This window comes from Danio rerio, chromosome 9 (genome assembly GCF_049306965.1).
Source record: "Danio rerio strain Tuebingen ecotype United States chromosome 9, GRCz12tu, whole genome shotgun sequence".
Taxonomy (NCBI): Eukaryota; Metazoa; Chordata; class Actinopteri; order Cypriniformes; family Danionidae; genus Danio; species Danio rerio.
The window spans coordinates 19,752,317-19,764,477 of record NC_133184.1 but is presented as its reverse complement, the minus strand read 5'-3'; the positions used below and the strand labels follow the sequence as shown (position 1 = coordinate 19,764,477).

Below are 12,161 nucleotides of genomic sequence, written 5' to 3'. Positions count from 1 at the left end.
GTAACGAGTGGTTATTTCAGTTACTGTTGCCTTTCTCTCAGCTGGAACCAGTCTGGCCATTCTCCTCTGACCTCTGGCATCAGCAAGGCATTTGTGCCCACACTGCTATAAACCCTAGAGATGGTTGTGCGTGAAAATCCCAGTAGATCAGCAGTTTCTGAAATACTCAGACCAGCTCGCCTGGCACCAACAACCATGCCACATTTAAAGTCATTTAAATCTTCCACGTTTTAATGCTTGGTTTGAACTACAGTATCCAAATGCACTGAGTAGCTGCCATGTGATTGGCTGATTAGAAATTTGCTTTAACGAGCAGTTGGTCAGGTGTGCCTAATAAAGTGGCCAGTAAGTGTATATTCAATGCATTCACTTATTTGATATATACTGTACACACACTGCCTGGTCAAAGAAAAATGAAGTGAGACCCCATTTTCCTCCATAAACAGCAATAATCCCGAATCATTTAAAGTCCGGAAAGCTGCCAAAAACATCCAACAAAACAGACCATTTGTATTCGACATGTATACAGAGCACAATGCTCTTGCAAATGTGTGCACTGTACCTACACTAAAGAAAAGTGCACAAAAGTGTGCACAAAAAAAACAAAAAACTCTTAGCTTGATAATTGAAACACTGAAGACTTTTTTTTTTTTTTGTATCAATACTTTAATGAGTCGGAACCAGTACTTTGGTTTGGGTGAGTAATTAATAACAAAATTCAAATTTTTTAGAATTTAATATGCCTCTGGTAGTATATATTAGGCAACACTATTTTAATCCTGCAGTATCCTGATATAGTATATAGCGGTTTATTTCTTGAATGTGCTATAAAAAGAAAATCTGGATGTACCTAATCATAGATGAATAATAAGCATTCAGGAAAAGCACATGGCATACCGTGAGCCTCAGATACAATTGTTTCCTCATTCTTATGTAAATCTAGTAAATGTAAAATCCCACTGAAAAAAAAAAACAGGCCAATCAACTTATTAACTTGTTGAATCAATGCACTACTGTATGTCCCTTTTAAACAAATGTGTTGGATGCAAACAATGCAAACAATCATGAGGCACACATTGTGAAGGAAGGCTTAATTTTTACACTTGAATCGACAACCAATTGCCCTGAAAGACTTAATAGAGTTCTCTGTCTCGAAAGCAACCTGGCAGCCAAGAAAATCTAACTGGAATGGGCATTCATGGGCAATGATGATATTACTGGATGTTTACTGACCATGTGTGAAATGACGGAGCAAGCAGAGCAATCAATCTGCATCAGATATTGAATTAAGCTTAAACATTTATTTCTGGAAACTATTTGGATGATTCAGAAGGCTTTCAAGGACAATGCAACGAGTTCATTAAATCACTAAAGTGACTCAGCGCTGTTACACCCCAGATTTGGCGCCCTGTGACCTTTGGCTTTTCCCAAATCATCTTTGAAAATGAAGGGATTTCAGATCATTTGTGTGACTCTGGAAAACATTAAAAGACTGATGTTGATTCAAGCAATGTGTTAGGACAACCTATGAAATTCCAATTTTTCATATCAGGACATGAGCCGAAGCTTTAAAATTTGGAAAATAAAACCTTGGAGCCTTCAGGTAACACAATGCCTGTCCGACAGCTAAAGCTTAGCCAAAATTGAGTCATGCAACAAGACACAAACTCAAGTACAAATCTACAGGAGGCAAATCTACAAGAGAACAGCTGGAAAAGTAAACAAAAACGGTGTTGCAATTGTCTTTCAGGAATTCACATTAAACAACACATTTTTCAAGATGTGACCTAACAAATAATTAAATATAAATGTAATAAATTTGCATTTTAATTTGAATGAGCGCCTTAATAATGTGTTTTTTTTCTGACTGACACAAACAAATTGCATGTCTTCAATGTAAAATATTTTTTTATTGCCATAATAGAACACAACTTCATCTCAATGATCTGATAATCAGAATATTTGTCTATATTGCATTTCTTTCACTCTGTGCACAAATTTTCACATATCTTGACAGACGATTTTCATGTGAACGTCTTACCACATTTTTCACATTCAAGATAAAGTAAACAAGGAAGTTTTTTTTTTTTTTTACTTGTTCATTTTCTCTCAAAATCGGGTCCTGCAACAAGACACAAACTCAAGTAGCACAGCAAATCTACAAAAGAACAGCTGGAAAAGTAAACAAAAAAGTGTTGCAATGGACCAGTCAAAATCCAGAGCTAATCCTCAATAAAATTCTTTGGCAAGAGCTGTACAAAAGAACCAAAACTTCTCCAGAATGATCTGAAAGAGTGAAAAGGTCTTAGAGAAAAGGATTACTTTAAGTCATTGCTGCAAAAAAATGTGGATCTACAGGCATCTGAATCATAGGTTGTCCTAAATTTGTCATCCGTGACATTTGTTGGCTTTTTTGTTCAGTAAATAATGACTTGGTGTGAGATGTCATGTTCACCTAAACTATTTACAGTATTTTTTTTATTATTTTCTGATGTTAAAACCATTCAATAGGGTAGAATATATATATTCTATGTGTGTGTGTGTATCTATGATATACTGTATACACTGCCTGACAAAAGTCTTGTCGCCTATTCAAGTTTTAGGAACAGCAAATAATAACTTGACTTCTGTTTGATCATTTGGTATCTGAAGTGGCTAATATGAAAGGCACAGGCCTCTAGATTACGTTTACTTTACCAAAATAAAATATGATCATGCCCTTGATTTTGAATTATTTAATTAGGACAGTAAGCTCTTAACAGAAATAGACTTAACAGAAATAATGCACAGTATAGAATATAAAGTCATGGTGCAGTAGAAAAAGAATTAATATTGTGAATTACTCCCATATGCTTGGAGGACTGCATCCATACATCTCTGCAATGACTCAAATCACTTATTAATAAAGTCATCTGGAATGGTAAAGAAAGCACTCTTGCAGAACTCCCAGAGTTCATCTAGATTCTTTGAAATAATTTTCAATGCCTCCTCTTTCATCCTACCCCAGACATGCTCAATAAAGTTCATGCCTGGTGACTGTGCTGGCTAATCCTGCAGCACCTTGACCTTCGTTGCTTTTAGAAACTTTGATGTGGAGGCTGAAGTATGAAAAGGAGCGCTATCCTGCAGAAGAATTTGCCTTCTCCTGTGGTTTGTAATGTAAAGGGCAGTACAAATGTCTTGATCCCTCAGGCTGTTGATGTTGCCATACACTCCGCAGATCTCTCACACGCCCCCATGCTGAATGTAACCCCAAATCATGATTTTTCCTTAACCAAACTTAAATGATTTCTTCGAGAATCTTGGCTCCATGCGGGTTTCTATTCTTTCTCTGCAGTATTTGTGAGGATTGTGTTGCAGTTCAACAGATAATTCATCTGAAAAATCTGCCACTTTTCTAAATCAGACATCCCATGCCTCTCAGACGTTCTAGGAGTCTCCCACAAATGCATAGAGACTCACGGATGCCTGCAAACAGATGATAACTCCCGGGATTCAAGCGTCTCTCTACTGCATCCCTCTCCACTCTTCAGATATGTCTTGGGATGTCTGCCAAATGATCAACTAGAAGTCAAGTTATTATTTGTTGCTCTTACAACTGGGATTGACGACAAGACATTTGTGAGGTAGTGTATATACGTATCATTCACTGCCATTATACAACTTACCAAGAACCACGGATTTGCCTAAAAATATTCTTTAATCGGAGCGATGCGGTGGCGCGGTAGGTAGTGCTGTCACCTCACAGCAATAAGGTCTCTGGTTCGAGCCTTGGCTGGGTCAGTTGGCATTTCTGTGTGGAGATTGCATGTTCTCCCCGCGTTCGCGTGGGTTTCCACTCCGGTTTTCCCCCACAGTCCAAAAACATGTGTTACAGGTGAATTGGGTAAGCTAAATTGTCCGTTGTGTATGAGTGTGAATGAGTGTGTATGGATGTTTCCCAGAGATGGTTTGCAGCTGGAAGGGCATCCGCTGCATAAACATTTGCTGGATAAGTTGGCGGTTAATTCCCCTGTGGTGAAGTGGTGTGAGACTAAGCCAAAAACAAAATGAACTAATGAATCTTCTGTATTATTCTGTTGAAAAAAGTCCCCTGCATCTTTCATGACCTGTGGGTGAATAAATTAACAGAACATTTTAACTGGGTGAACAATTGATTAAAGATGGCAAGCAAGGATTGGTCCGAGACCACCGTGTAATCTGACATGTTTCTTGTCCATGACATTAAAAGACTTTAGGAGTCAAAAATCTCATCTGACGCAGTGACTAACAGACCAGACAAAAATATTGGTAGAAGACATTTTTTTGAAGGGAAGACTTCTACAAATGCATTTTCGAGAAGATCAGCCTGAAAAACCAATGCGTCCATTTTTATTTTATTGAGTAATTTTCCTAGTCTTAATGTCATAAATAATTTAGATTGCCTTGATTTAAGAATGTTTGGGTATTTGTATTGGAAAGTAGACAAAAATAGCAAAGAAGAAAAACCGATGCAGTGTTTTTAATGGTGACGCGTTATTTCTGCATCACTAGCATCACTGAATGTAACTGCAAATATAATGACTTCAATTTTCCCAAAAAACCCCACCCATAAATTCAGCCTACAAATGGATTACTTACAGTTGATTCAACCCATTAAACTAGAATTAAAAAACCTTCTTCACCTTCAGTTTTGTTCCAATCACTCAGCTCTAAAAGCAAAGCATTAGAAACGCCAAGAAACACCACATGTATACCTTTATCAGCTTCCACTATCACTGCAAGTATTCTCCTATCCTTTCACGGTTTGCCTTATTCCATCTATCTTCTTTTTGCACTATTTGGGGATTTGTGTCCAACAATGGCCTTCAAACCTATCCGGCATTCCTGGGATCTGTGTACATGGGACATCTGTCTACTATAGTGCTAGTTTTGTCCATTAGTGTGTGGTTTAGTGTGGGATCAAGATGCCGTTGTTTGTGGAACAGGCTGGCAGAAGCTCTGCGGTGGAGACGAGTTCTCCCACCCTGTCTGTCCTGCTCCATGAACCAGATGAACCAGCAGGGAGGTCAATCTTGTGCTGAATAATGTTGGAAGGATGTGTATGAGAGGCTACGGATCTTCAGTTTCTAGGAGCAAGTGATGATGTTGCTTTGATTACAAAAGAAGATATTTTAAAGAATGTTGGTAGCTGATATCCACTGAATTTCAGTTGTTTTTCTACTATGGAAGTAGATATGTGCCATCATCAATTTTCAACATCAATCATCATTCTTCAAAATGTATTTTTGTGTTCATCAGAAGAGACTCAAAAGGTGTAAAACCACTTCAACTTTTAAGTTAACTATAGCTTCAATATGAACTTTTGTACATTTACAATTTGTTTTTGTGTTTCTTGTAGATGGTGACTATACATGGACCGTGATGAAGCTTCAGAATCGTTTTCCAGATTTCAAGCGAGATATGCTGGAAGACATCGTCATACAGTGTAATGGCAATTACAAAAAAGCATTTGAGCTGCTTAATGTGTAAATCAGCAATTTTTGTCCATAAAAAGGGAACATTCCACTTGTTTTACGGAAATAGGCTCAATTTACAACTTCTCTATAGTTAAGCAGTGGAGTTTCACCATTTTTGAATCCATTCAGAAGATCTTTGGTTCTGGCGGGATCACTTTTAGCTTAGCATAAATCATTGAATCAGATTAGACTATTAGCATCTTGATCAATTTTTTTTTATCAATTTACATAATTCTCCTATTTAAAGCTTGACTCGTCTGATCCCATACTAGGATCTCTCATTCCAGTGTAATAATGATGGAAATTTGCTGCCATACCATGCAATGATATTACACAGTGACCAAAAATAGTCCCGGAAGTGTTAGGGCTCTTCGGTCTTGTTTATTCTTGTTTGGTTATTCTTATTAATTCCAGTCCAGGCACTGCTCTTGTCTTGTCACGTAAGTTTCTTTTGTCTTTTTGTTTTTGTTTTGAATGTGCGGGCTTTGGTGAGCTTGTCTTTGTATAAAGGTCATGTGATCTTGGGCAACAGGATATACCTTGCCAGTCCAGCCCAGTTAATTTTGTTTCTATTTTATGTCTTCCTCCACTTAGTTGTTTTGGTTGCTCTTTTGTTTCTTTTATTTTAAATAAAAACCCATCATCTAACACTTGCATCCTTCCCTCACCAAACCTGACAGGTAACTAACTATACACCAATGTGTAATATCATTGTGGCTGCTACAGTCATGGTACAGCAGGGAAGATCCTTGATTATTACACCAGAATAAGAGTATAGTTCCCACTCTAAGAAAATAGCAACTATAAATTTTCTGTCGGTCTTTGAAAAAAGACAGAACCCAGCAATATATATTTTTTTAAAGGATGTCTTATAGATATCTAATAGACATCCTAACATGGCTAAAACAATGCTAAATTTGGGCTGTCTGTGAAAATCTAATAAACGTCTAAGAATCGGCCAGAACTAGACTACTCATTAAGTAAACAGAAATGAAGACTACTCATATAAAGGCTGTCTTATCTGTCTATTTGATGACTAGTCTATTTTTGTCTATATGTCTATTAGATTTTCACTGACAGCCCAAATTTAGCCTTGTTTTAGCCAAGCTGTCGAGGTTTAGATACCTATTAGATGTCTATTAAACACAAAATTGCTTACTGGAAATAGTCAAGTTTTAAATAGGACAAGCTAAGCTAAAAGTGCTCTCATCAGACCCCCAGAGATCAGCTGAATGGATTTATTTATTTATTTTTTGTAAAACTCAACAGTTTAACTGTTTGTAAATGGGTATATTTCTCATAAAAAGTGGAGGGTTTCTTATATTTGGTCATTGTTAACTCAGGATGATTGTAACTTTGTGTGAAAATGATAATTTCTGGGTAATCTTTTCTTTTAAAATAATGAAGATTATTAGCTTAGACAATCATTTTAGTATCATTTGAACTGAAACAAAAACGTTTTGCTGTTATTTTTGTTCTGACACTTAATGGATTGAAATTTAGCCACAGAGAAGAGAAATCAAAACAATAAATCAAGATCTGAGTCTGCAGCGGGAACGTTTATGGATCCCCTGAGTACAGTTCACAGGCTAAATGATGTGCGCTCACAAAATCCAAAGGCTAATTTATTATGAGGTAAAAGACTAGAGGATTTATGAACTCATCCACCATAGGGATGGACAGTGAAAAACCAAATCTTCATACAGATCATTTACTTTCTGAATGCTCTATAGGTTCCTGCTAAAATGTTGCATGAATTCAAATAGGATGCCTCTGTTTATGTGAAATAGAGTGCAACAGTTGTGTTCCGGAAGTAAAAATTCCATTCGTTTTCTCAATGAAAAACAGAACTACTTTGATGTATAAGGTTGTTAATCAGTGATATAAGGTTTTTTTTTGAAGCCATCACCCTAAAATATTGCAATCTGTTTTAACAATAAGTGTGTTTAACAGCATTATTCTTGTCTACAGTCTGCAGATGGAAATCTCTATTTTAAAAGCGAAAGCGAGGCTGTGGTGGAAAGAAACCCGGAAGTATCGCCTGAAGTCACACAGAAATGGCGTCCGTGATGTCATGTTGTTGTGTACTTGCCTGTAAATCTTATCAGCAAAGAGAAATTGACACAAATTTATCATTTGACCAAATGTATCATTTGGTCTGTTCTGAATGGATAATGACTGCGCAATATCATTGTGCCTGCTGCAGCCATGGTATAGCAGGAAAGTTTCTTGATTATTTTGCCATAAAAAAAGTATAGTTCCTACTCATAGCAACTTTTAATTTTCTGTCCGTCTTTGTAAACTTGATCCACTACTTCCAGGTTTTCTAACCACCGCAGCCTTTTTTTTAAATGGCCGCCATGTGAAATAAGTGTAAAGCTTTTTAAAGCAGCCATTTGCCATGAAGCCCTGCCAACGATCTCAATTTCACTCAAACTATTTATATTTTAAATATATTTGTATTTGTATTGACAATTGGAAACAATCCGCAAATATATTGGTATACTATAATCAACTTTGAATCTTTAAGGTGATTGATATAAACGTTTTATGGTACATTTATTCTACAGAAAATGTAAGAATAGTTGTCTAATTGCTGATTTAGATATACAGTCATTGGGAACATATTAATATAATATAAAACTGCAGTTGCAGGTACATATTAAAAACAGATAAACATATAAGCATTATTTTTTAACATTAATATTTTAAAACGGTGATTTCATTAATCTTAAGAGATCAATTTATACGGACAAATAGTTTAATTTTTATTTCACAGTGATTCATGGGATAGTTCTATTTCCTTATTTAATCCACAAAACACAGTGGTAACTGAAACCGAACGTTATTGAAAACTGGCCAAGATTTTCAGAATCTTTAGTAACACTCTTTTTGCCTAATGATGTCAGCATGCTTGCTGTTTTCTCCTTTCTGATTGGCTAACGTTGCTTTATTCTGAGGCTTTTTCCACAACCTGTTGATTTGGCAAGCATTTGACAGTGCTTTCAGTTTCTTTTAAATCGAAGGCAGGAAAAACTATGTTCATGAAAATTTGACACATTACACTTGGAAATGGCCTAAGTTTACAAGTTGAAAATTTGTTAAGTTTTAAAAACTAAATTAGGTTAGTCAAATTGTGATTTACTTTGTTGCTGGATGGTGATTTACTTTGTGACGAAGATTTAATTAAACCTAAAATGTAAATATTAGCCCACGGTTTACTTACAACGTCTAGTTTGTGGTACTAAATGCTCAGAAAATTATCAAATGAAGAAGGCCACAGAACCTTAATAAATATTGATTATTTTCTTTCAAAAGCATATTAGTTTGCTACAATAGAGCATTACTTACTCCCTGTAGCAATGTGAAGCACTTATTATGGATAAATGAGATTTATTGGACTCGTTTTGGACAAAGAAAAAACTATTAGCATAGTAGAACTGGAAGATAAATTCTTTATATAACTTCTCTTGGAATCGATGGAAAAAAAAGTTGTATGTTTTAAGGGTAAGCTTATGGGGTATATGCACAGCTAGTGTTTTTTAGCTAATGATAAACTTCCGGTGAAAGCTTAATGTGACTATTTTCAATTGCATAAAGTTTCTTTTAGAGCATCGATGTTGTAATGTAATTACAATATGTTCAGTTAAATAGATTAAGCATTATTTTAGATGTTCAAGCGTAAAACGACATTAAAGACTGTGTATACGGTAGTTCCTGGGTTTAAAAAAAAACTGGGTTAAAATAAACTATCATATTTTAAAGACATCATGGGGGGAAATACCCCTGTATGCATATGCCCCATTATGGGCTAATTTTAAATTGTTGGGTGAACTAACCCTAGTTTAATGCCCTATTACTTTTTAATACGTTTTTCTAAAATCCTTATTATTTATAACTGAATGTATTGTAAATGTTGTGTTAAACCATAAAGCTTGTTGCCAGGGTTTACAGTTGCAAAGATTATATATTAATGTCATTCAATGCTAGTGATTTTACACATATTATAATTTCATAGGTGACTATATACAGTTGAAGTCAGAATTATTAGCCCCCCTGAATAATTACCTCCCCTGTTTATTTTTCCCCAATTTCTGTTTAACAGAGAGAAGATTTTTTCAACACATTTCTAAACATAATTGTTTTAATAACTCATCTAATAACCGATTTATTTTACCTTAGCCATGATGAGAGTAAATAATACTTTACTATATATATTTTTCAAGACATTTTATACTGCTTAAAGTGATATTTAAGGGCTTAACTAGGTTAATTAGGTTAACTAGGCAGGTTCAGTAATTTAGGCAAGTTATTGTATAATGATGGTTTGTTCTGTAGACTATCAATAAATATATATAGCTTAAAGGGGCTAATAATTTTAAACTTATAATGGTTTTTAAAAAATTAAAAACTGCTTTTATTCTAGCCAACATAAAACAAATAAGAGTTTCTCCGGAAGAAAAAATAATATCAGACATACTGTGAAAATGTCCTTGCTCTGTTAAACATTATTTGGGAAATATTTAAAAAAATAAAAATAAAATTCAAATGGGGGCTAATAATTAAACTTCAAACTGTGTATATATATATATATATATATATATATATATGGGTGGCCAAAAATCAGCTTACCATCAGCTTTTACATTCTGTGTGAAAGTTCTTCAAAGACCTTTTTTTCTGCTTATAGTGAAAAAATGTGCTAGATTTTGTGTGATTAGCAATAACGCAGCCACCTTGTGTTTTTGTTGAACCATGATCAGTCATGCTCCTGCTCAGGAAAAGTTTCTTATGTAAATGTGTTCACTGCATTAAAAATGCCGTTTCCTGTGACAGCTTCCCTGTCTTTTGATGAGCACTTTTTTTGTGAGTGTGTTTTCCTGTGGGTGTGGGCTGGAGAGGTAGTTGTGGAAAGAGTGGGCTCCCAAGGTAACACAAACTCAAAGGAAACCATGTTGTTTCTGACACACAATACAGAGAAGCGTTTCCGAGAGGTGTTGTTCTGGGTCATTGAAACTAAAAGGGATGGTACTGCAACGTCATATCACACAACTCTGATGAGCCACAAATCAGAAGTGCTGGTTGGTCTGCAAGACCCCGATTACCTCAGCAGCATTCAGGGGGATTTCCTGTGGGTGGTTCCCCTTTTGAATTAGGTCACAGCATTACCCATAACACCAAAGAATTCTGGGGGAAAAATAATAAAAATCTACAGACAGCAATAAACCACAGCATACACCCAGCAGATCTGGGGTCCATTATCCAATAGTGTCGAAAAGACAAATATCATGATTCTCCATGAAATTACCCCTTTTGTTTTTCTCTTTGACCACTTTCCAAGCATTGTGAGGTTTTAGATTAAGACTCGTATGAGTTGCCCTTTTCACACTTTTATTATTCCAAAAGCCTTGTGTCAAGAGAATGAGTCATGAAATGCAGCCTAAATGTAGCCTATAGAAATATAAAACAAGATCAGACAGGATTAAAGTGATTGTGCCAGCAAAAAAATAAATAATTAATGTGAATTTTGTCAGTTGATTTTGACTGAGGATGAGAGGACGATATCTAAAAACATAAAGATATGCTTAAAATCAATCAGAATATAAAACAATAGTTCAGACCAAAACAATAACAGTATAAAGTAGTAATATCATTGAAATCACTGTCAGAACTATATTTTTCCTGCTGATGAACAATAAAACCCTCACAGCCAATCATAACCATTAAAAATATAAACAATCCAGGCTTATTCTGAAAACGTACCACTATATTCATTTCTGTAGAGCTCCAAATATGTCCCAGAAGCTACATTTTCTTCAGTTTTTGTTTTCGCGAATCCACTAGAGCAGTGGTGGGCAGACTTTTTAGACCAGACGGCCACATCAAGTTTTGAAGGGCCACATGTCAAATTCTTCAAAAAATTACTTTTATTTATAGTGTCAGAATGCATGGAACATGTAATATCGGACAGAAACATAAAATCCGAAACAGATTTTTTTTATATATATATATTATTAAGTCAAATTAATTTGAACTGCTATTTATACTTACTTATGAATCATCATAATGAAATATTCTCTTATAAAATATAATAATAATAATAATGTAATAATTCTACAGTGGAGAATATAAAAGATATTATCTGATAGAAAAATCTCATATTAACACATGAAAAATAGTTCTTAAAAATTACTATTCAGTCAAATTTACAATAATCTAATTTGCACTGCTTTTAGAATATACAGATCAATCATCATAAAACTTGATGAAACCACAAATCTTTGATTAACTTTTTAAAGTGGATGTATGCATGTAAAATATATTCTATGACAAAATTATCACATTTACCAGCAATTATTATATAATTTGAGTCAAATGTACAACAATCTCATTTGAGCTTTTATAATTATGCTCATATCAATCCTAAAATTTTGAGTTAAAATGGAAGAAGAATCTTAGTCTTTGTTATTAAAGTAATGTTATTATGAGTGTGTTAATGTGAACAATGAGCCTAGTCCCCTCTCTTCACAAGGGTGTCAAACTCTGGAGTCTGCTATGGCAAAAACGCGAGGTGCAGCAGGCACAAAAGCAGCGCGCAAAAAACCTTGGGGCCGTCAGTAAACCATTCAAAAGTGGCTCTTCTTAACACATAAAGCATGATCAT

General features: G+C 35.0%; 1 protein-coding gene across 2 annotated transcripts in view; it reads left to right on the top strand.

Moving 5' to 3' along the window:
- Positions 1 to 10,335, top strand: part of epsti1 (epithelial stromal interaction 1) — a 66,701-nt gene extending 56,366 nt beyond the window's left edge. For both annotated transcript variants that reach the window (XM_005167961.6, XM_073912587.1), the window contains one exon: positions 5,381 to 10,335. In XM_005167961.6, the coding sequence (XP_005168018.2) occupies positions 5,381 to 5,511 (131 nt within the window). In that variant the 3' untranslated portion in view covers positions 5,512 to 10,335. The remainder of the gene's footprint in view (positions 1 to 5,380) is intronic.
- Positions 10,336 to 12,161: the final 1,826 nt, after the last annotated feature.